We start from the raw sequence: 23,924 nt of genomic DNA on the forward strand, positions 1-23,924 counted from the left end.
GCATCGGAGAAACATTTTTGTTGGCAGTTTATTTGTTCAGTTTGTTGTCATTTATTGTTCCAGCTTGATTTTTGGTTGATTGACTCAAATTGTCATTCTTGACTTTAAAGCTGGCATGAAAACAAAAGTGGTCACGTGACGAGTGGTGCACCTGGTGTTAGACGTTAGTAAATATGGAGAAATTTCTTATTTCTGTATCAAAATTGGAGAGGGATGCAGATTTTTGGCAAACTGGATTTCTCAGTCTGCCAGAATCTGTATCCCCCGGTCTATAAAGCTAAGATGACGCCCCACCATAGAGTGTCTTTTCTTCACATACCTCATGCTTAATAACCCTGATGAAAATGCGGAATGTGGTATGTATACTGAAGTTGGACCCAAGGAACACCCTTATTCACTTTACCACTTTTATCTTTACTGGTAAATTTACACAAACAAATGTGGCTGCAGAATCTTCCCCAATGAACAAGTTCAAAATAATTTGTCAATGAAATGGGGTGCAATCATAGTAACTAAGAATAATCACAAATAATATGTAAATAAATGTAGAAATAGAAAATCATAGATGGAAAAAATCCTAATAACGAAATGAAACAAGGAGAACTCCACCCTTTAGAAGCCGAGAGTGACCTTTCCTGCAATCGTTTATTTTGATGCTGTATCTTCATCGTGAGTTGAGCAATCCATTATTCAAAGAGTTTTTGTGTGATGACAAGTTAGTTTATCTTGTTTTCTCGAGACCTGTAATTCTGCGTGCTGCACAGAATTTCAGTGAAGAGCATCTGCTCTCGATTACACGCCACATACCGAGCATCTGTGCTTGTAAATAAGAGTTTAATCTATTCCGCTCTGCCTGCAGCTGCTCCTCAGGCGATCCCACTGAAAACAAACTGTACTGGGCAGAACCAACAAATTATATTAACCCGTTGTCTCCGGTAAACAAGACTTGTACTCTCAAGATTATGACAGAATCAACCCCTTATCCCTGCAAAACAAGTTGAACAAAATGAAAAAGATAATTCGCTCATGATATCCAGATGATGATGTTAAAAATGATATTTCGAGCACAGCCTCTTTCAGCTTCCGTAAAATACACAGCCTTTATTTCTCAATGATCTATTTCGGTTTAAAGGTGATGGAATTAGCTCGGGGTGATGATGGATCTTTGAGAAAAGTTCAACATTCAGTTTTTAATGAATGAAAAACTTGGCCAAGCATAAGGTGACTTTTCAGTGTCTGTCAAGAGAACTCCAAATGGCAGACTGTGTCTTCTAATAGCGGCAAAAAAAGAGAGAAAATACTTTAACCAGGTGTGGATTTTAGACCAGAGCATGTATCTTATACCACATCATTCTCACAGAATTAAAAAGTCATTATAAAGGAATAGCCTCAATAATTCTCTAGATATATAGGGAATATAGGGAATTTAGTAGTTTATTCTTACTTCAAAGGAAAACCCTACATCTCATTTCCTAAATTTAACATCCTTTATTCCTTTCCTCAACTCTTCTTGTCCCTTAAGTGGACGAGGCAAAGAAAAGGCAAACAATGTTAATGACAACTACCCCAAATAGGAATGTACAGTAGGCTGTAACAAAACAATGAAATCAAATGTTAGGCCGTCTGTCCAGCAGCTAAATCAACTGTGTCACATATCGAAACACTGATCTGTTGTCAAATCTTCAACAATGGCTGGGAGGAAAAAGCACCAGGGCGTTATGATGGTTCAGTCAAAGAGCTGACCTCTCTGCCTGTCTGAAATGCCTAAAGAGAGCTGTGTATAGTATATGTTTGAAGACCTCGAAAGACCTGCAGCAATGTTGGGAAGAAGAGTGGGTCAAAATCCCACCAAAATGACGTGACAGACTCATAATCCCAGAAAATAAATAATTTATTCAAGTTATCCATGCTAGAAATGGTTCTATGAGCTGTTAAATCAGGAGGTGTGCTTAAGGCTGCGGCTACACGAAAACGTTTTTCACTGTAAACGATACTTTTTCTTATCGTTTCGCTGTCGCGGCCACACGGAGCCGGCGTTCCCACTACCCCTAAACGATAGTTTTTGAGAACGGGTTCCAGAGTGGGAAAGTTTGAAAACGGCCTCGTTTCGTTTCCATTGTTACAGCTAAAACGTTTTTGCGTCAGTCAAACGTTGACGCTGTGAGCCAATTTTAACACTTCTCTATTGTCTCACAGCGTGGCGTGACACAGTGGCGTGTGTACTGCATCGGCAGCACTGTCTCCAAACTGTGCCCTGACTGCCGAACGTGCGAACTCTACCAGCGCGCACGTGATGGTAAGTGGAAGTGACAGCTCAAACCCACGCGGAAGTAAACAGACAAGAGCGAGCGCAAAGAGTTATTTTTCTTTTTGGTTATTTCATGAAGTTCTATTTGCGTCTCTGATTTAACCATGTATCCAGTTCAAAGTATGCGCAAGTTCGTCTGTGATCGACTGACTGCGGCTGCTCAAGAAATACTGGGAGCCTTCGAGAAGAGAGTGGAAGACTACGAAATCGAGATCGTTCGTCAACGAAGACTGTTGGACACGGTGTTTTCGCCTGAGACAAAGCTACAAAGGACAGGTTAGCTGAAACACCCAAGTCCCTAACTAATGGGGGTCGGTCTGAATTTGTCGAATGAGTTGGCCCATTCACTATTAGTTTTAGCTGCGTTTTTTTTTCCGGCTAACCTTATGGCATAACCTGTTGGACAGGTTTGACGCGTCAACTTGTAGTTTCACATTAATAACGAGGGCACACGAGTTAGATTGTGGCGCAGCACTTCGCTAAGAAGCTAAAGCAAACACATGGTCACGCTTATGGGACGCGAAAGTTAAAGTACAGCAGTTCAAAATAATTGATGTTATTTCATATGCGGAAGTTGCCGCATGTTTCCCTGAGGCAGCAGTTCACAGGTCATTAACTCCTTTTTAACCCCTTCAACTGTAAGCACTGGTCAGATAAAGATGTTTTTTTTGTGATTTTGATTAACTCTGATCATTCAGAAGTGCTCCACTATTCTCCACTATGCTAACAAGTAGTGTTACCACAGTATTCAGTGTGTGGTTGTAAAGAGAAAGTAGATTTATAAGGTTGTGCCATTTGAATAGCTTTTGGAGATCCATGGCACTAAACACGATTTAAGTTCATGAAGCAGCCAGTGTTCCACTGATTCCTTTTATGTTTTTTTTTTTTTTTTTTTTGACAAATCCCCAAGCATGGGCCAGAAGTTTAATCTCATTTGTGGTTGAGTTTCTAAGAAGTTTCTGTTTGGCATTAAGTGGTGAAACTATGCAGTGCACATCTTTTGACACAATCTTAAACCTTCATTCTATATTTTCACAAGCCCCTCTCTAAGGTGAAAATCTCGACACACAAGCTCCAGTACTGGGAACGAACAGACCTGACTTGTAATGGCGATGCATTGTTTCTGTAAGCAACATTTTTAGAAAGTTAGAAGGATCATTAGACTGAAGTTACTGAGCGCAGTAAGGACTGTCATACCTCATAGTTGCTGACTTTAGCGATGCAAAATTTTGTAGTCAGTTACAAGTGCTGGGAGAATTACTGAGAATATATATTTTTTTCATTTTCACAGTAAGTCTGTCATTACCATAGCCCCGTAACACCCCAAATGTGTTTCTTTACCTTACCTAAAACATTACACATCTTTTTTTTTTTTTTAAAAAAGAGCCTATTAGAAATATCAGTATTTGGCTATAGGGAGCTACAGAGGTTTTAATTTGTACTGTTAAAGCAATACTATGTAACATTTCTACCTTAAAATAACAGCTTGAAAATAATTGTGCGGCTAGAACGAGTTTTAATATTACGATTGGCCTGTCTCCTATGCCCTTCGGGGGTCTGAGTTGGAAAAACTGCGCTATGTAACTTTGCTGGACCGGCCCGGGAGATGAGCGGAAGTACTTCGACTTGCTTTCTGGCACACCTACCGCAAAAACAAATAGACCCCTCTCACGCTCCCAGGTACATTTGATTACTTTTACCTTCTCGGTCAACATAGCTTGCACCTTCTGACTCCTCGCCGGTTCGTCAACAAACGTGAAACGTGAAAGCGAAAGGTTGTTGTATTTACAACAGTGTAACCGTACATTACCTCCAAGCCTGTAGGGGGAGCTCCATAGTGGGCTTTTTGAGAAGTTACATTGAATTGCTTTAAGTATCAGATTTAACATTTCCAGATTTTCATCATCACTTGTCTTTGTCTTTCTCTGAAGATCAAACGTCTCTCAGTAAGGAGGATCAGGCTGTCCTGAGCCAGCAGCAGCACAGTAACCACGGGACAGACTCCAGATTGTTTCCACCACATTCTCCAAGGGTTAAAGATGAACACGAGGAAATCTGCATCAGTCAGGAGGCCAGCGTTTTTAAGCAGACTCCGACTTCTGATCGAACTGTCTCCAGTTATCAGCCTCAGCATTTGGACCCCAACCAGTCAGCGAATGACAATCCTCCATCCAACACTCCAAGCAAAGATGTAGAATCGGGGCCTGACAGGGAAACGTCTGCAGTGTCACCTGCAAACAGTGACCACCAGCTCCTCTCTCAAGGCTCCTGTGAAGCTGAGAATCAGGATTACCCAACTTTTGATGATGGAAGTGTAACACCAACTAGGCATAGTGAGGCACTCCAAAATGAGGAAAGTGCAGCGTCAACCAGCATGTCGACAGCTAACACAGAGTTAACACAGCTGGAGGAATGTCAAAGTGAGACTCCGGCAGATGTAAGCGCCGAGTCGGTGCCAAATGAAGACCGTAAAGCTGAGACTTCAACCTGTAGTGCAGAACTAACGCACAATGAGGAGTGTAACACCAAGGCCGCAACATCAACTGCAAGTACTGAACCAGCTCCAAACGTGAAGCATACCAGTGGTAGAATGACCACAGTGGCAACTAGATCCACTGAACCAAAGCCAAACGCGAAATGCGATGGGGAGCCAACAGCAGCTGAGATGATTCAAGATGGGAGACAAGCCTCACCTGAAAGTGTTGAGCCAATTCCATCTGAGAAAAGTCAAGATGGGAGACAAGCCTCACCTGAAAGTGTTGAGCCAATTCCATCTGAGAAAAGTCAAGATGGGAGACAAGCCTCAACTGAAAGGGTTGAGCCAATTCCATCTGAGAAAAGGCAAGATGGGGCAGCAATGTCAACTTCAGATTTTACGCCAACACCAAATGATAAAAGCCCGGATGGGAGACCAGCCTCAGCTGGAAGTGTAGAACCATCTTCAAATGAGGGGGACAAAAACGAAAGACCAGAAGAGAAAAGCGATAATAGCACATCAGACACATGTAAGGAGCTGACACCCAATGAGAAAAGTCCCGATGAAGGACCAGTCTCAGCTGGAAGTGTTGAGTCAACACCACATAAGAGAAGCAAAGATGAGAGCAAAACATCAGCACCAAACCAGAAAAGTAACAAAGAGAAAGCAAAGTCAGCTAAAAGGGCTGACATTACATCAGTCAGGAAGCATAAAGATGGGAAGATGACGTCAAGTACAAGTTCTGACCCAACGGCAAAGAGGAAGTCCAAAGATGGAAGTGTTGAAACAAGGCCACACAAGAAAGACCATGGCAAGAGCACGAGATCAGATGGAGATACACCCACAAGCTCCTCATGTCATGATGATGCACCAGCTGGAAGCTCTGAACAAATGCAAAGTGAGAAGGCGACATCTAATGACAAGACAGATCAGACAACAACTTCAAAAGCCCAAGAGGGGGAAACGATGGACACTTCGAGTTTAAAATCTGTACGAAATAAGAAACGCGGTGATGGGAAAGCAACTTCTTCTAGAAAAACCGAGTCAACAAAGAGTAAGAGCGTTGGTGAGAAAACAGCTGAACGGACCAAGGCAACACCAAATAGGAGAACCAGAGATGGGAAAAGCGCAACCTCAAGTTCGAAATCAAAACGTACATCTAGTGATCGTGGCCCAACATCCAGTAGATGCGATGAGTTAACAACAAGGAAAAAAGCTAGCGATGAAAATGCACCTTCAAGAAGCAAGGAGACAACATCGCTTAAAAGACCAAACGATAGGGATGCAACATCAAATGAGAGTTCTGATCCGACACTCAAGAAGAAATGTAATCACAAGACCACATCGATCAGTACTGATGAAAAACTTACGCTACATAATGAAGAGAATGCATCGAATGAAAGTGCGAACTTTCCACCGCATCAGAGTGACAGGAACAGTTCCGATGAGGATGCCGAGGAAGAGGAGAATCCGTTCAAGTGTGACAGATGTGGTAAAGTGATGACCAATTTCAAAAACTACAAATTCCACATGAAATCCCACACGGTTGAGAAGACTTTTAAATGTGACACCTGTGGGAAAATGTTCCGGGAGAGTTGGGAGCTGAACAAACATATGATAGTTCATTCGGAGGTGAAGCCCTTCAAGTGCGACGTCTGCGGAAACGGATTCAACCGGCGTTACAACCTCGACCTGCATGCCCGGGTCCACACGGGGGAGAAGCCGTACAAATGCAGCACCTGCGGCAGGACCTTCAGCGCTTTGGTGAATATGAAGAAGCACATGAGGGTCCACACGGGTGAGAAGCCTTACACCTGCAAATATTGCAGCAAAGAGTTCGCGGATTCCTCCGCGTTCAAAAATCACGTGCGGGTGCACACGGGGGAAAAGCCCTTCAAGTGTACATTTTGCAATAGGAAGTTTGCCATCAGCACGACTTTGAAAAGGCACGTCCGAACACACACGGGCGAGAAACCGTACAAGTGCAGCGTGTGCGACAAAAACTTCGGTCACAGGACAGACCTTAAAGGCCACATGAGGACGCACACCGGCGAGAAACCTTACAAATGCAATAGTTGCGAGGAATGCTTCTCCACCTGGATAAAACTCAGCAAACACAAGCGCATCCACTTGAGTGACGCAAAGCTCCACTGATTAACATCTGTGCGTTTTACGCTCTGAACTCGCTGTAACAGTAACAGCTGCAGGTGGGATGCGTGTTTAACGCATCTTCAACCCTTTGAACCAAAGGCATGTGGTTTGAAAGAAAAAAAAGGATCTCATCTGAGTGGTTTCAAACGGGAGTAACACACCTGTGTTTTGTTTGTTTCTTTTTTTTTTCCAGTTTGTTTTTTAACTTTTCAAGCGGTCAGACTGGAAATTGCACTTCGTCTACATACCTAAACTTGCAGCCCTGCAGTTAATTCTTGAAGTTTGGTCTAAGTACAGGATCTACGGTTGTTTTAAAGGCATATCAGGCACTAACTTCCCGCACTACGGTGTAGAATGTCATGATTTAACCACTGTGGATTTGCACTTTCCTCATGGTTAGTCGACCATGAATGTGAGCTTGTATTTATTATTGGTCTTCAAGTTTGTTTTTTTGGCTGTTTTGTGTTGTTTTGCGTTGCTGTTTCTGTGAATGTGAATCTTTTCCACTGTTGTCAGTCTTCAAGAAGCTTTGCTGGTCATATAATTCTTACTCAAAATTAATTCCATGTATGATCACCAAGAAAGATTTTAGTTTTTGTGGATTTTATTTCCTCATGAAGTTCACTGACGCTTGAAAAGCGTTTGACAAAGAACTTGAATGTAAATAGGAGTACGTATTTTTAACACTGAGCTCTAGATTTATAAACTGTGGCTCTGATCCATCGGACCGACACGGACCATAAAACAGAAGTTCTGAAATCGTCAGAGCCAAATTCCAAAGTTTTGTACCTTGTAAATTTTCTTGAAAGTTCTTTAAGTACTTTTAGAAGATGTCATAATTTCTATTATTGTTTTGTAAGGATTAAGCGGGTACAGAAAATGCAGGAATGGATGATTTTTTTTTAAGGCGTCGTTGATAGTTAAAGCAATACTATGTAACATTTCTACCTTAAAATAACAGCTTGAAAAAAATTGTGCGGCTAGAATGAGTTTTAATATTACGATTGGCCTGGCTCCTATGCCCTTCGGGGGTCTGAGTTGGAAAAACTGCGCTAAGTAACTTTGCTGGAGCGACCCGGGAGCGGCCCGGGAGCTGAGCGGAAGTACTTCGACTTGCTTTCTGGCACACCTACCGCAAAAACAAATAGACCCCTCTCACGCTCCCAGGTACATTTGATTACTCTTACCTTCTCGGTCGACATAGCTTGCACCTTCTGACTCCTCGCCGGTTCGTCAACAAACGTGAAACGTGAAAGCGAAAGGGTGTTGTATTTACGACAGTGTAACCGTACATTACCTCCAAGCCTGTAGGGGGAGCTCCATAATGGGCTTTTTGAGAAGTTACATTGAATTGCTTTAAATTAAGAAAGTTGTGATTTAATGCCTCCTCTTCCAGGATCTTTCATTTTTTTTTTACTTTAGTGTTTTATTTTGCTAATCATTTATTTGAAGTGTTTTGAATGATTTTAGTGCAACAGTCAATAATGAATTTGAATTTCTTTTAGAGGCCTGCCCTCTTTTGATTGTCATCGGGTTAGGAAGTGAAACGGTTTCCCTTTGGACGAGTGAGATAGTTCTTTGGTGTTGCAATTCATTGGAAAGATGATCAATGAGCGACTAACTGCACCTGTGGAGGAAATCATGATAATGAGACCACAGTTGCCTGTGATGAGGGTGTCAACTGTCACAGTTTAGTTGAAATGTGAGATACAGATTAACCAAACTGCTGATAAGTTCATCCTGTTTTATAATGTCATGCCTGTCACTCATATTTAAGTTCAGTAAACATTAAATTAAAGCCAACTTCTTTTAAAAAAATGATAGTTATGTTGTCCGTAATTCCTTAATATTTTAACAGTTGGGAGTCAAAATATTATCTGTGTGGCTGAGCAGCAGCTCACATGCCAGAAGGAGAGAAACGGCGTCCATTAACATTCAAATAGAATCGTCAAAATAGCTCTTTTTTTTTTATCATACCATGGATCTGGGATTTTAATTCAAAGTCTATAGTATACACTGAAGCTCTGTGTGCCAGTAGCTCCGAATACAGGAACCATGTTTACATGATCAGACCAAAGCAGTTGTAATAAAATACATGCAATGACACCCAAATGTTGCAGTTGGGGATTGAATCAGTCCTGCCAAAGTTCCAAAGCTGCTCTAATTGACACGTATTTGTTTCCTTGTTTCCTAGATTGCTAAATGCATCAGAAGTTGGGATTGAAAATCCCCTCGTAACCCCATGTAGATGGTTGCTTAAAGCGTTTCCTCTGCTATAAAAAAAATAAAAATAGATGATTTTATAACTGCAGTGACATCTGACTAAATCGCACTTAAAGTAACTTAGATTCAGATTCAGCTTTATTTGTGTCCCCGTAGGGCAATTAGTGTTGCAGCAAGTAACAAAAAAAAAAAGGGGGGGGGGGGGGGGTAATACAGTGTGCTGAAACAACATCAGTAGCAGCCCATACAAAGTAGCAAAAGAGATTCAAAAGGGAAATGGCTGTAGGGACGAAGGAGTGCTTGTACCTGCTACTTTTCATACGAGGAAGTCTGAGCCGGGGGCCAGAAGGCAGAAACTGGAACTCAGAATGTAAAGGATGGGAGCGGTCAGAAAGAATGGCATTTGCCTTCCTGATTATCTTCCGCTTGAACAGATCTGTATCTGTACTTAAATAGAAAATGAGGGCAGTATGATGATCTCCGGCAGAGAAAGTTCGTGGCAGCAGAATGGTTTGAATGTTTACTCGTGCAGTCCACAGTGTTCGGACGTACTTGAGTCAATAATTCAATTCACCACCACTAACACCCACGTATATCATGGGTCGGTCTCTTAACTGCAGCTTGACCCAACAGTGCTTGCAGAGTGACTCATCATTCAATAAAATGTCTCCCTGGGTCCTCTTTACCTTTTATGTACTTGAAATGTCCTTTGTCTCCAAAAGACAATAAAAATGCACTGTGACTGCTTGTCATTTGAAGTCCATGCACGGGTTTGTTTTGTAAATGACATTTTACAATAAATGGATTTCTTATGCTTCTTTCATCCAGATTAAACAGACATTTTAAACAGGATTTCAAACTCTTTCATTTGAATAAACTAAGTCTAACTGCAGTCCTGCTTACTGTTATAATCGACAAGAACATCAACTGCAGGGAGACAAACTGTCACTTTTAACCAATGAGATTAACAAGCCCAATACATCTGCCCTGAAGCAAACATATTGGATTTGAGGACCGATCTTTCTTTTTTGGTTTAAATCAGCAGCTACCTTGGCTCAATCTTTTAAAATAATCTCTGAGAACACTCATTGACACACCAGCGGAAATCAAAGTACTCATGGCTCCATTCTGCCTTCATGTGGCCATTTATGTATTTGCACCACTTCATCCTTACTGAATGTTTTAATTCCATTCAATTCAGTTTTATCTATAGAGCATCGAATCACAGCCAATGTCATCTCAAGGCACTTCTAAGAAACAGTCCATTTCAAGCTAAGTGTCATACAATTCATTGTAATACTTTTATGCTGCTTTTAAAGGCCTCTGTCCAAAAAAAAATCTCTATTTGGTATTTTAGTTTAGCGGCTTTAAGAGAGCTTCCTGTATGGATATTCTTTTCCAACAGAAAGGGCTGTTTGACATTGTGATGCTGGTTAAAGGCCATCAACATCCAAGACCCTATCGAAATAAAAATGAGTGTTAATTTATATGCGTGCTGACTCTATTTCATGTCATTCCTCTTCAAAGAAACACTGATATTCCTTTAAAAAAACAATGTTTTCATGAGATTAACATTGCTGCAGGCTCCTTTCCACACACTCTCACTGTAATAATTATGTGGAAGAGAAAAATAAACTATATTTCAGGTTATGTATTACCAATATCAGTAGTAATAGTCTGTTTTTGGTTCTTTGTCTGTTTTTCATCCAAAGAAAGAATTATTCAGCTATGATAAATATTTCCTGCTCATTTAGTGGCAGCCGACCGCTACCATTTTTACTGGAGTGCACTTACAAAAGTATTGGGGGGCATTTTGCACACAGCTCCACTCAGGGCAGACACCTTAGTGCACCCATAGCAACCCTAAAACCTCACAAGTCTCTCCATGGAACATCCCGATGTAACCCTGGGGCAAAATTAGAACCAAGTGAAAAAAAAAAAAAAATGGGGATGAAAACACACAGACTCTTGCTATGCTCCTACAATGTTCCAGCTGTGGATTCATTTTGAGCATACAAAAAGTGCTTTTTGTATGCACACTGACACTCCTACCCTTTCGGTCCCTCCATCCGTTCTCCTCCTTTCGTTTACATATACAGACACGGTCAAAGAGAAAAAAATGTTATTGTAGTGTAGATGTTGCTTTCACGTGTTTTAGCTCCTAGCTGCATAAACAAAGTGATACAAATTGATAAGAGAGAAGAAATTTCCAAAACTGCTCATTTATCTCTCTTTGAGACCACCCACCTATCTCTTTGTACTGTATATATTAACGGGCTGTGCTGCAGTAGTTAATCAGTGAGTTGTACTTCCTGAGCTGCAGTGGGTTCTTGGTCATTTTGGACAACTAACAGCTCACAGCTGGGATCATGAATAATCTAGATTGTGTTTGCACAGCTGGCTGCAGCCTGCAACTCTCCTACCTCCGACCATAGCTATTATATCAATTTCAAACTGGCAAATATTTGTTGTCCCCTTGGATGACTAGGTCCTATAGTTTAAGTAAGTGACTGATTGAGAAGCAGCTTGAGAAACAATGGTGGAGGTGAAAATCTGGTGAATCAGTCCCAAGCTACAGTAAATTATATATAGAAATACCTTCTTTAGAATCTGTTTGATTTACTTATCTATTTATATATTTTTTCATTTGGCAGCTTTATTTCCCTGGATCAGTATTTAGGCCCAACACATTGAAACAAAACAACAAAAACAAACAAATTGTGTCACACCCAGTAGCCACTGTACTGGGCCTAATGCTTTAGCCTTCTCAACAAAAATTAAATGATAAAAAACGCTTTGCGTCATTCACTTGAATTCAATTCCAACTTTCTTAATTTATTGTATAATAGTTTCTACATTATTTGTTTATTTTTTAATCTGTATTGCATTTCCTAATTAGGCTTTACATTTTGCTCTCTTGCCACATCGCCTTCTTTTTCATCGCTTTTTTTTTGGCTGAAATGATAAAAACACACCTGAAAAAAAACTTTTGAACAGCTTTTGATTGTGAATATTTTTGCTTTAAAACACATGAACTACAGTAGTAGCCTGTTGTCGCTGGTTAAGTAGAGTGCAACAAATTAAAATCCATACCTGGAAAGATGACATTGAACCTTTACATCTCACCACGTCTCACCTTTACATGGCGGTCTTTTCGACTCCCCGACACCTGTGCGTGGTACACCTGTTGCAGATTGCGCTGGGTTAGAAACATTTATTTGTACGTGACAATAATACGTTAGAAGATTTATCCGCCAAGCGTCCGATCGCACTGATTATGAAAGGGATAGTGGAAAAAAAGACCGCACTTGCGTGATGTTTCCTGCTCTGTTGCTCTACTCCTGTTCAAGGTAAGTAGAGGCTTCTTTCCTGTAAACACGGTAGCAGTGTGCGTATGTTTACTTTCCTCCGTTTCCTTCGTTTGCCTTACATATAATGTTTGACAGCTGACAGACTGCAGCTTTGTTTGTCTCACAATTCTTGTTTCCATTGGTTTTCTGGTTTGGTTTTTGCATGTATTTCACGTTTTCTGTTGACTTGCTGTATTTACCTGTGACACAGTCAGATGGTAATATTACACTGAGGCATGATTGTTTTGGCTATATTGCATTCACATATTAATTCCCCTCTTTTATACTTTAGACTTTAAGTATGTTTGGCCAAGCATGATAGAAATAATTCAATTTTAAACAAAGTTTTATTTGGGAGGCTGATTGTTTTTATTACCACTATTATAGCTAAGCAGCTGGCTGTGCTGTTGTTAGATTAATCTTCTTTTTCTAATGGTATAAGACCAGCTAAAAGCTTTCATATTAACTCAAATGTGCATGTTTTCAATGATTTGCTGTAACTCCACCTCCTTAATTGAATTGATCATTTAGTTATTCTACTGCTGCTGTGGCACCGTTACTCAATTACAAAATGCATATCTGTGAAATCCTCCATAGTTCTTCGAAGTGGTGTTTCATAAATCTGTATTTGGTTGTCTGGCACCTTAGCAGGAAATGTTGTGCTTTCTGAAATTGCGCAGATGTTGAGGAGAAATAAGAGACAACAGCAAACAAATGATCAACAAACTTATCCTATTCAGCACTTTGCACATCACGCAATTCCTCTCCGTTTTCTTCTTCTCATATATACTCACTTCCACCAGAGATCCAAGTAGAGGAGATGAACCAGAGAGGAGGAGATAGTATACGAGGTGACAGGCATTTAACACAATTAGACATTGCTGTTTGGAGCCTTGAATTAAAACCTATAACTTTATATCTAATGTGTGGCACTGCTGCAACATTTTACCGGGGTTTTGTTTCAGCATACTGCTGTGTTCAGTTATCTGGTGGATGAGCTCCAAAGGTGTTTGTATCAATGTATGTGTTTGATTTTCAATGTTGGATTAAGGTGTCACGCCCCTTTAGACCAGCACATTTGTCGAAAAGAGGACACAAAGGCACATCCTCACTTATAGCTCCTGCAGAAAACCTCATCCCCTCACTTCTCTTTCCTTGGGGTGCATTTTAGGAAAATCTGCTGTCATCGCAATATCAGTATCAGTTTTACTTGAAAGAGCAGAACAAGCACTAATGATGGCTGCATTCCACTTAAAGGAAGTTCGGATTTTGTTCACGTTGCAGAACTAACCAGCACGCACAAGTGGTGCAGAAGTGGAATGAAGCCCTCATCAATATACCTTAACACCATTCTGAAGTATTTGTTCATCTATCACAAGCATGCAGATATCATAATGGACTACAATGTTATTGCATATCACATGTTATCCTAATATCGGCAGCCCTAAATACAGATGTTGATCCTGTAGCTACTTGTGTGCTGTCTCTCCCCCTTTCACATCTATCTACACCATTGCATTTGTTGTTTTGTCTTGTCAAACTCTTTTAAAAGCTATTTATGTACTTTTTAAAAAAAAATAAAAAATGTTATGCACTGACTGGCATTTTCAAAGTCAGAAAATTGTTCCATGGAGTGGAAAAGAGAAGGAGATTAAAACAATGACGATGACTAAGGCTCCAAGTCTCCAAGGCAGGTCTTCAAACGCATCCAAACTGATGCGACGATCTTAATATTTTGGGGGCTTTGTATTAGTCGTGATTCATTTTAAATAGAGGATATTCTGCTGTTGTAGAGGGTCTGTCTTTGTAAGATCTGTGTGGGATTACTTATAAGTATTTGGTGTGGAATCCAGACATTCTTCTTGTGTATCAATCACAAAAGTCTCTGTTGTGTTTCTCATTAGGCATGACTGTGGAAGTTACACAGCATGTCGTCTGCAGACAATTGGGTTCACAGCTAATCATTTTGTCTTTCGTTAACACTGTGAAAATTGGATTGGACAGTGGTCAGCATTGGAAGCTGAGCTGCTCACTCACACCGGTGCCAGCAGAGCTCCTTACACAAAACACTGGACTCTCTCTTTCTCACACACACACGCCTGCTCTGCAAAGTTTTTTCTTTTAAAAAATTATTTCAGTGGGAATTTCCCCTTTTATGTCATACTTTCCAACAATTTGAGAGGGTCCAAAATGGCCACATAAAAAGATTAAAAGGATTCTGTATATTTAACCAAATTACATAAAAGCTTAAATGGATTTGTGACGAAACCTCAAGCTCAAAACCCATGTCTGTGAAATCCATCATGGTTTTCACAAGCTTTCCCCCATGATTAGCATTGGCTGGAGCGTTTGCATGTTCTCAAAATCAAAACCATATTCTTTCTAGACTGACACGCTTGTGTGCTCTCAGAGAGTGTCTCTGTTACTAACCCCGCGATTTCTAAACGTTTATCTCACCACAGTGGCCGAATCAAAGGCCTGGGAAACAGGAACGAATTAACAGAAAGGTATTTAGCTTTTCTTAGGGACCTAATTTTGAAAACCACAGTATTCATGAACCAGCAGTGCGTAGTTATGTTTTTATAGCTGTATAAACTATAAAGTTACCTTGTAATTTGATGGTTACAGACATGGCAATTTTGGGACCTTAGTTTTGCTTGGGCTTTGTTTGTTTACGTTTTTGTGTATGAAGTTATTCATGTTTTTGTAAAACTGAGTTCTAATTTTCACTGAATGTGGGATTTTTGCAAATGTTACATTTGTCTGACAGGTGTGTCGTGTCTGTTGGCCGGAGCCTTGCGGACATGGGTATAAAACGGTCTTTAGTCTTTCACTGCTGGCTCCATCTGAGGGAGCGCTCTATTCGGACTGTATAAAAGTTTTTCTTCTTACAAGAAACATGTACAGTGCTGTGCAAAAGTCTTGAGCCACCCTTCATTTCTTAGCTTCCTAAGGAGTCAGACTTTCTTGTAATCTTTTAAAGTGGTCTTTAGCAATAGATTTCCAGGCTTTCTGAAAGTCTTTCAAAGTTTTTCTTTGGACTTTCACAGCTTTTTCACTCTTTTTAAGTGGAGGACAAAAGAAGTGACAGGCCAAAAAAAAAAAAAACTGTCTACAGCAGATGAACAGTGTCCATACGTTATGTCCTTAAGAAATAGAAGAAAAAAATCCAGTAAAGACCTCAGACACAGGGCCCGAGAGGTGCATTTGTCCCTTCATTTGATCCCGGTACTGTTTACTGAAGCCTCATCTGAAATAATTGCCATGGATGGTTGGCTGTCAAGAAACCATTGAGAAAAGGCTGAGGTATGCCAGGAGACACAAGAACTGGACAGAAAATCAGTGGCAACAGGTCTTGGGTTCATCTTCACAGAGAATGGAACAAAAGACAGCTAACATCCAAAGAAGAGCTTTGAAATGTCTTTAAAGTAGCCTGAAGAACTATAGCTACTTAAAGAGATGACAAGAAAGCTTGTCTAAGAGGGTTCAGACTGTCGAAGAATAAAGGTATAGCTATACTAAATACTGACTTACAAACTCTGTTTTTGCATTATATACTGCATCTATCTCCCATTTTTCTGGTAATAGATCTAAAGAAATGAGAGATGGTTCAAACCTTTGGCTTAGAACTGTATGCATGTCTGTTGTTTTTTTTTGTCTCACTCAGAGCTAAATATCAAAATCAATATTTCTTTTGACAATTCAAGTTTAAAGTATTTTTTAGCAACAGTTTGACTGGTTGTTTTTTCAGATAGTCCAGGTATATTTCCTCAAATATAGGTATTGAATTTGTGACTGACAATCTATTTGGGCTTCCACCACCTCTGTTGTTAGAGTTCATTTTTATTTCTTAGTTTCCACAAACCTAAAATGATGTCTTTAACTGTATTGTGCCGGGTGTCTCGGCTGTTTGGGCGGACATGCAACGTGTGGAGGGTGAAAGTCCTTGGGTCATCGGGTCCAGGTTTGGGTCCCAGCCCCTGGCCCTCTGCTGCACATCTTCTACTCTCTCTGCTCATTTTCCTGTTTCTCTCCACTGTGTAATAAAGGCCACTTGAGGCCCAAAATCACATTAAAAAAAAAAAAAAAGTAACTTGGACCTCGATCAGTTTCTCAGTTTTTACAGATTTCCAGAGCTTTTATTGGAAAGCATTTAAAGTCCTACATTATCCAAGGAATATTTCTCACACAATATTCCCATGATCTCAGTATAATCATTGAAGAATTCTGAAAATAAATACCATGTAATGGGAACTGAGTGAGGGCTTGTTGTTTTAAGGTGATACAGAAGATGAAAATTACTTTTTAGTGTTTAAAAGGAAACAAACTTTGTGATCACAGCAGTTATTGGACTATGGTAGGGCCAAGGAGGAGCATTAGCGTTGTGAAATAGTGGCAGGGGGCCGTAGGTGAGAGGTTCTCTAGTTTCATTGTGGTTGCCTGAGCTTTAACAGCCATAATGCTTTAAGTGCAGCTTAGTGGCTGCAATGATTTCGACTAAATGCAATGTGTGTGTGCCACGTAAACGTTTTAGTGTCTGCAGAATTTGAGATGAGGAACACAATTGCTACCATAGATGTGTGCAACATGTCTGCATAGGTGATGTCTGTCTTAGTATTATGCATGCTCAGTTTTTGACTGGAAAAATGCCCAACATGATTTGGTTCTTGTGCCTCAGATGTAGATATTAGCTGGTTGTGTCAGTTTCCTGCTACGGTGAACTGTTTACTTTGAGTTTTGGACTGTTACTCAGACACATTAAAGGATAGATAAGCCCTTTGAAGACATTGTCTTGGATTTTAGGAGACTGCGGTAAGCATTTTTCTATACAAAAAAGTCAATTAAATCAGTAAGATTAGAAATGGTTTTATTCAGCGCTTTGGGCAAATTTTAAAACTTTTTCTTGATGCAAATATCAGAAAATCATGAGAAACTTATGTGTTATATTGTCTGTAATTCAAGTTTTTTTTTTTCTCCCTCACTGCCACTGGAACACAGGTGGGGACACTTGGAGACCTTCAGAGACAAGCACAACACAAAACAACAGATCTTTGGTTGTACTCTTTATCAATGGCAAAACTTTTATCAAGCTTGCTAGTTTTCTATTTCCGTGTTTTCTTTGAATCAATGTAATGCCTGATGTTACGCAGAAAGAAAATGAAATGTAATCCTGTTGAACACAGACGTATTTCAAGGCTGACCTTTTGACTTGTCACAGTAGGGAAAGCACAGGTGTGTTAACAGTGGCTGCAGTTCACTGAGGGAGGTCCTGCGTTTGTGCATGCCGGTTTAGTAACATTACTTATGAGGACACCAAAAGGAGTATTAATTCTCCCTGTGCTTTCCTAACTGAGATAAGTTACATTTCTGCATGAACCCAAGTCCTGAACAATGCATCTGCTGTCTGACCAGCACTTCCAACTGGAAAAGCATTTGTTTAATCACAGAGAAGTGTTGGTAACTGCAATAAGCAATTCAACCCAAAGTCCCTCATCCCCATCATTTATAAATCTCACAAAAGAATCGGAAGAACAAGAAGAAAATATATTTTGTCACCTTTTATAATTACTAGGAATATACTTTATTGAAATAAATGCTTCACCTCTCTTGACATACTTTATTAACTTAAGCCCACCAGCCTTAATTCTCTGCAAATAATAACTGCAGTGAGCTGGGGTGACCAGCAGGGGTCACCACTTCCCCTTTTAATTTGGACGTGTCCTGAACTGAAGCTCAGTTTTTCTTCACCAACCGAGACGTGGTTCCAGCATAGATGAGTCCACATCATCAGGGTTTTAACCCACTAATGAAATTCACATTTTGTTTTTGAACCACATCTTAACAAAAAACAACTAAGAAAATTTATACTTAACTTTGAGTTTGGGTTTTAAAAGGTGGTGGTATTGGCATTTATGTGAGCCTTTATCAGCTCTCAGGCTCGGCTATCGTCATCAGATAGTGTTGAAGCAGCTGTAGGGAAGCAAAGGTGAGCAGGAGAGCTCGTAAATCTTGTTAGCTCACAAAAGTGTTGGCTCACTGACCAAGTGACACAACTTCAAAGAGAACCCCTGTCTTCAAATTAACTTGTTGCCTCCATTGATACAAGTTTAGCTTGGCCAGCTGTTTCAACTGTGTGTGTCTGCGTGATTGGGGTGGGTTGGTGAGTTTGTTTTCACATTGTCTTCAGTGGGCCACCAACTTGGAGCAATGACTGACACCTTTTGGTTGATGTTTAGAGTGTGTGTGTGTGGGCCAGTACAAATGATGTGCACTTCACTGTGTTATCATCCTTTCACGTTTTACCGTCCAAGAAGCTACAGTTTCCATTCATCTCCTTTACAACACCTAAAGGAACCCTATTTGGCAGTGGTGACAGCAGTGATGAGTTAATAATTGGGTAATGGGCACTTTTAATGTTTTATCACACTTTAGAAACCAAAGAAAATGTAAGCGTTTCCTTCAAATCAGCGAAAAGTTGTAATACTTGGGAGGTAATATAGTTGTCAAAGTTACTCTGTTTCTGCATGTTGTTCCAGAACATAGGAGCAGTTTGTTTAAAAAAAGATAAAATCAATTAAGTCAATGTAAAGTTGTTGTTTTTTTCTTAACTTTTCTTACACAAGAACAAAAACTTTGACTTTGGTTGTGACTGCACAACAAAACAAAATGCAGTAAAATGTGGGAAAAGAGGGTAATATTTTTAGTCAAAACTTTGTCTCCAAACACGTTAGACCATTTTAGGAAAATTATATTCAATATAATGAAGGGTGAAAGGTACATTCACCTTTTTTATGTGAGCGTTTATGGTGAAAAATTAAATGAAGCTTCTTTAAAGATTATGGGCAGCTTTGCCAAAGGATACATTGCCCAAATAATTGGTTTTAGATACCGAGGCTAGAATTGGGCAAACTATCCAAAACACAACCTTGTAGTTTTTAGAATATGACTATTTTATTCTCTATTAATCATACTTTAAAAAGACAAATGAACCTATTTTGCTATTTTTGGTAGAAGCTCAACCACCCTTATGCTCACAGATGATAAATGATAAAAAGCAACCGGTGACGGGGATCAGCCACTCTTACAAATGTACATTCTGATTCCCAGACATCTTTCCAATGCTTTCTCCGTACTCCTCTTTCTTTGAAGAATCTGTATTCGCACTGACTTTGATCTTCACCATCAGTCCTTCACCCGCCGACTCTTGTTTCCCCCATCTGAGCCCTTTTTTTCCCCCTTCCTCTCTCCCTCTTCCCATCTTGTGTGTTGGTTGTCTCTTCGTGTCAGAGACTAAGCAAACACAGTCGTGTGTGAGTGGCCCCGTAACTTCCTGTTCCTGAGAGACTGGGAGCTCTCTGACGAGCGCAGCTGTGTCTTCATTTGTCGGCCATGTTCAGCATTCTCCAGATAGCTCCAGGAGGCTCCTGGGCTTTTTCTGTGTTCTGCTTTGACCCCGTGCCCTGTGAAAGGCTGAGTGGAATTTATGAGATAGATTGGTTATGGACACACCTGATTTGGGATTTGCAGATATAGTCAGTTGTCAGAATGGATGAAATTGAACATGTCTTTCGACTATCATGAAATTAAAGTATATTGCAAGAAGGCAAATGTATATTAAATCATGTGTAACCTTATTTGGGTTCCATAAATGGTTTTCTTCTTTGTAAGTTAATCAGTTTATTGATGTTTTGGTCAATCAGATATCAAAAAGGGCCATAAATTTGTGAAGCCTTGTTTTACTTGACCTTCGTAAAAGCAAAGGCTGCTTGTTTGCAGCAGTTAGAGGCTTGGAAAAAGAGGAGGAAAAGCAAGGTGATAGAGCAGAAGGTAAATGTTGAGTGAAGAGTGAAAGTGAGGTGACCTGTGTAGGCCAGTCTCATGCGGCTAACACACATCACCAGGATTTTTTAGTTCTGCTAAATTAGGTTTACACTCCCCCTCCCCTCCCCTGCTTGCAGTGCCCTTAACCTCTCTACCCCACCCCTTCACCTTGCGGGTATGAATTATCGGAAACGCTCACATCTCTATCCACTCCCAACTCTCCCCTCCCCTCACGTCAACATCTCTCGTTATCATTCTTTTGCTTTCTCATTCTCCTCAGATACTCACAATCGGGGTCCGTTTTTTGCCACTCTCTCTCGTCTGTTTCCTGTTGCATCTGGCGAACATGAGCTGTGGAAAGACGGCAGACGAGTAATGGGAGAAGTGTGTAGGCTGGTGTGCGTGCGTGGTGTGCGGGGGCGGCCTTGCACATCTGCATGTGTGCACAGATGACAAAGGCAACTCTATTCCTCTGTCAAAAAAAAAAAGAAAAAAGAAATCCCATCTGAGAGTGTTTTCCTTTGAGCTTTTGGTTCCACACTCAACCGACACCCACAAAACCACTGACACTCGAGTCGCTCAGCTGTTGAACAACAAATGTTGGGAATCTCTTGATGTACCAATCCGTCAGGATATCAGGAACATATCCAGCATTTGAAAAGCTGGCAGCGATGCCTTGTTGGATGCAGAGTCAGTCCTGTAATGAAATGGTCACACACACACACACAAAAAAAAGAACTCTGTAGCCTGACCAAAACCAGACATTTAAAATGCATGCAAACCTGTTACTCTTACCAAAATTTGATTAAAAGAAAGCTCTGAAAGCCTGACTAACACACACCAGATAATGCAGTTGGGGATCAAATCATCATGTATACGCTCAACGAAAAGCAAACGGGCTATGATGTTCATCTGACGAAATCACCATTCAGTTTATCTTGTGAATTCGGCCATACTTGCATGTATGATGAGAGAAATCATAAACTTTGGGATCCTAAAGTTTACTGATAAATATTAAGATGCTAATGTGAAATGTCTTGAGCGCTTTTTCCCACCATCCACTGCTTCACTGTGTCGGGTATAGTTGATTCATAAATTGATTCATTGACTTCATCTGATTCCCTTTTGTATGTTCTGCAACTCTGGTACAATTTTGGACGGGTATCAGATTTGGATGTGGTCAAACAATTACAAAACCTTTATATTTTTATGACAGATCATGAATATCTACATCTTTATATCTACCTTTTTTTTTTTTTTTTTTTTTTTAAATATGCTCCCACGTATCAGTTGTATTATGCTGGGAATGTGTGTACAGACATCCAGCGGTTCAACATAAGTTTATTGTCTGATTATATTCTTTACTTATGAAACCCCAAGTACCCCTAGGCCCTCACTAGATTATTCAGATGCCGCATGGGATTGTCTGACAAGTTGTTACGAGCACATACAACCGAAACCATTGTGTAATCAGTGAATCTTCATGTTCAGTATAAAATGTGATTGTGAATCTGGTCAGCCGCCTCAGACCTTCCTTCGACTTTGGACTACGGATGTGTTGAAATCTTGCAAGATATCATGGTGAAAGCTGCAACTGACAGATTACTTTCTTGGTCAATAGATCGCTTTTCCTGCGTCTAAAATACAGAAGAAACTATTTCACAGAGAGTCCAACAATGAAGCCTAAACACGTTTTGGTTGTTAGGATATAAAGGGTGGAAAATGGTAAATCTTCATGTGGCTTAGTTGTTCTACTTCTGTAAAGTATAGTTCACTATTTACTTCCAGTTGTTTATTTGATGTTTTTCTACTAAATGACAAAATCCTTGCTCTATCCACACTTTAAAACAGAATTTTCTGCTGCATAAATTTAGGATACTAAGACCCCTTTGGGAAAAATATCATCTTCCACTACAATATGTTTTTACAAGGTAAATATAAGTAACAAATATTATAGGCTCCCTCAAAAATTAAACGACCTGTTGCTGACATCGTGGCCCCATGACTGATAATCTTTTCACAAAGTTTGGGGTCATTTGAAATAAAAATAAAAAACGTGTCAGCGAATACTGGGAATAACTCATGAGACTACTGACGGATCACATTTAGAAAACTAATGTAATTCATAAGAGACCTTCACTTTTTAGCTGAGCTGTACTTTACCAAAAACCTTCCCCAGACATGTGCTGCCGATGAATGGTTTGTGGCTCAGATCACACAGATGCCAAGTTCTGGCTGCCGGTGACCATGTTACACAGTTTAGTTATAGTACGAGTAATATGATGACCTGCTGGCCCAATTCCTGAAGATACAACAAACCTTTTGCTAAAAGAAGGTCTGAAGTGTAAATAGATGATGGGTTTCTGTCTGAGCCAGTCTGGTGGTTTGCACTTTCCACACACCTTCAAAGCAACACAAACCATCAACCACATCTCTTCCATCTCTGGGCTCACTTTGCCTGAGGTTTCTTCTTTAAAGTACCTTTTGCTAGCACCTTGCAAGCCACAAAACACTAACTGACTTGGAAGTGACAAATTCAGGGGTTTTGGCAATTTGCTGGTGGTGAAACATGGCTGTTTACATGGGAGGTTCCCATGGAACCACAGACATGTCACTGACAACCAGTAAGAGAAGGGAAGAGTGTGAAATGATGGGAGAGTTAAGAGGGAGTGAAGTGAAGAGGAAGCTGTATTTAAACAAAGATATCAATGTACAGTAAGGTTGTAGCAAGTTATTGTTGTTTTGGTAATCGAGTATTCTATCGATTATTCAATTGATTAATCGAGTAACCAGATAAGAAATACTTTTGCAGTCATAACTATTTAAAAGAACACAAAGACGGGTGTCTTAAAATGTACCATTGATTGATTTTTTTTTTTTAGAAAATGCAACAAATTTAAGTATTAAACTGCATGAAAAGGTACAAGAGCAAATCCAAGCAGTGCATTTAAGTAGCCTGGCTGACGCGTCCACATCTCGATGAGATGTGGATGGTGGTCTGGGAACTAGGTGTGCATTTTCTCGTATTTGAGGCGTGGTTTACGAATGCCTAGAGCCGTTTATTGGGTGCTACGAATGTCTATCAAATGGCGTCTGGTTCTTCCCATGCTGCTTTACACGCGATTCATAGCCAATTGTATCACTTATACCAGATGACGTATGTAGAGCGACAGAAATTCGATGAGGAAGAAGAAGAACGTTGCTCTTTTTTAAAAGTAAACTTGCTTCGACATCGTCTTGCTGCCTCCCCTGTTCTGTGATTGGTTCCCTAACTCAGGCAAAAATAAGGGCGGTGGTTTCCAGGCTGCCTTTGCAGTGTGAATGAAATCACGCGCAAAGCAGCATGGGAATTCCCAGGCTAGCATTTAAGCACCATATTAAATACATTTTAAAAGCCACAGCGTGCTTGAGTTCTCTGCTATCATCCATCTCAACTAACAAGCTTATTGATTAATATTAAGATACTAACATGAAATGTTACCTTGTGTTTGTTTTGCTTAGTGGACTCCACATGTGAACTGGATGCTTTCAGCTATGCTTCCAGGAATGATAGGCAGGCACACATTTTTACATGTACTATATTTGCTACATGTGC

At 40.2% G+C, this 23,924-nt stretch overlaps 1 protein-coding gene across 1 annotated transcript; it reads left to right on the forward strand.

Moving 5' to 3' along the window:
- The first annotated feature begins 351 nt into the window (after positions 1–351).
- LOC142382726 (uncharacterized) lies at positions 352–10,645 on the forward strand. The gene is made up of 5 exons (XM_075468847.1): positions 352–356; positions 860–935; positions 2,197–2,296; positions 2,423–2,584; positions 4,240–10,645. The coding sequence occupies exons 1-5, from the start codon at positions 352–354 to the stop codon at positions 6,936–6,938; spliced, it is 3,042 nt and encodes a 1,013-aa protein (XP_075324962.1). The 3' UTR covers positions 6,939–10,645.
- The last annotated feature ends 13,279 nt before the right edge of the window (positions 10,646–23,924 follow it).

This window comes from Odontesthes bonariensis, chromosome 6, assembly GCF_027942865.1.
Source record: "Odontesthes bonariensis isolate fOdoBon6 chromosome 6, fOdoBon6.hap1, whole genome shotgun sequence".
Taxonomy (NCBI): Eukaryota; Metazoa; Chordata; class Actinopteri; order Atheriniformes; family Atherinopsidae; genus Odontesthes; species Odontesthes bonariensis.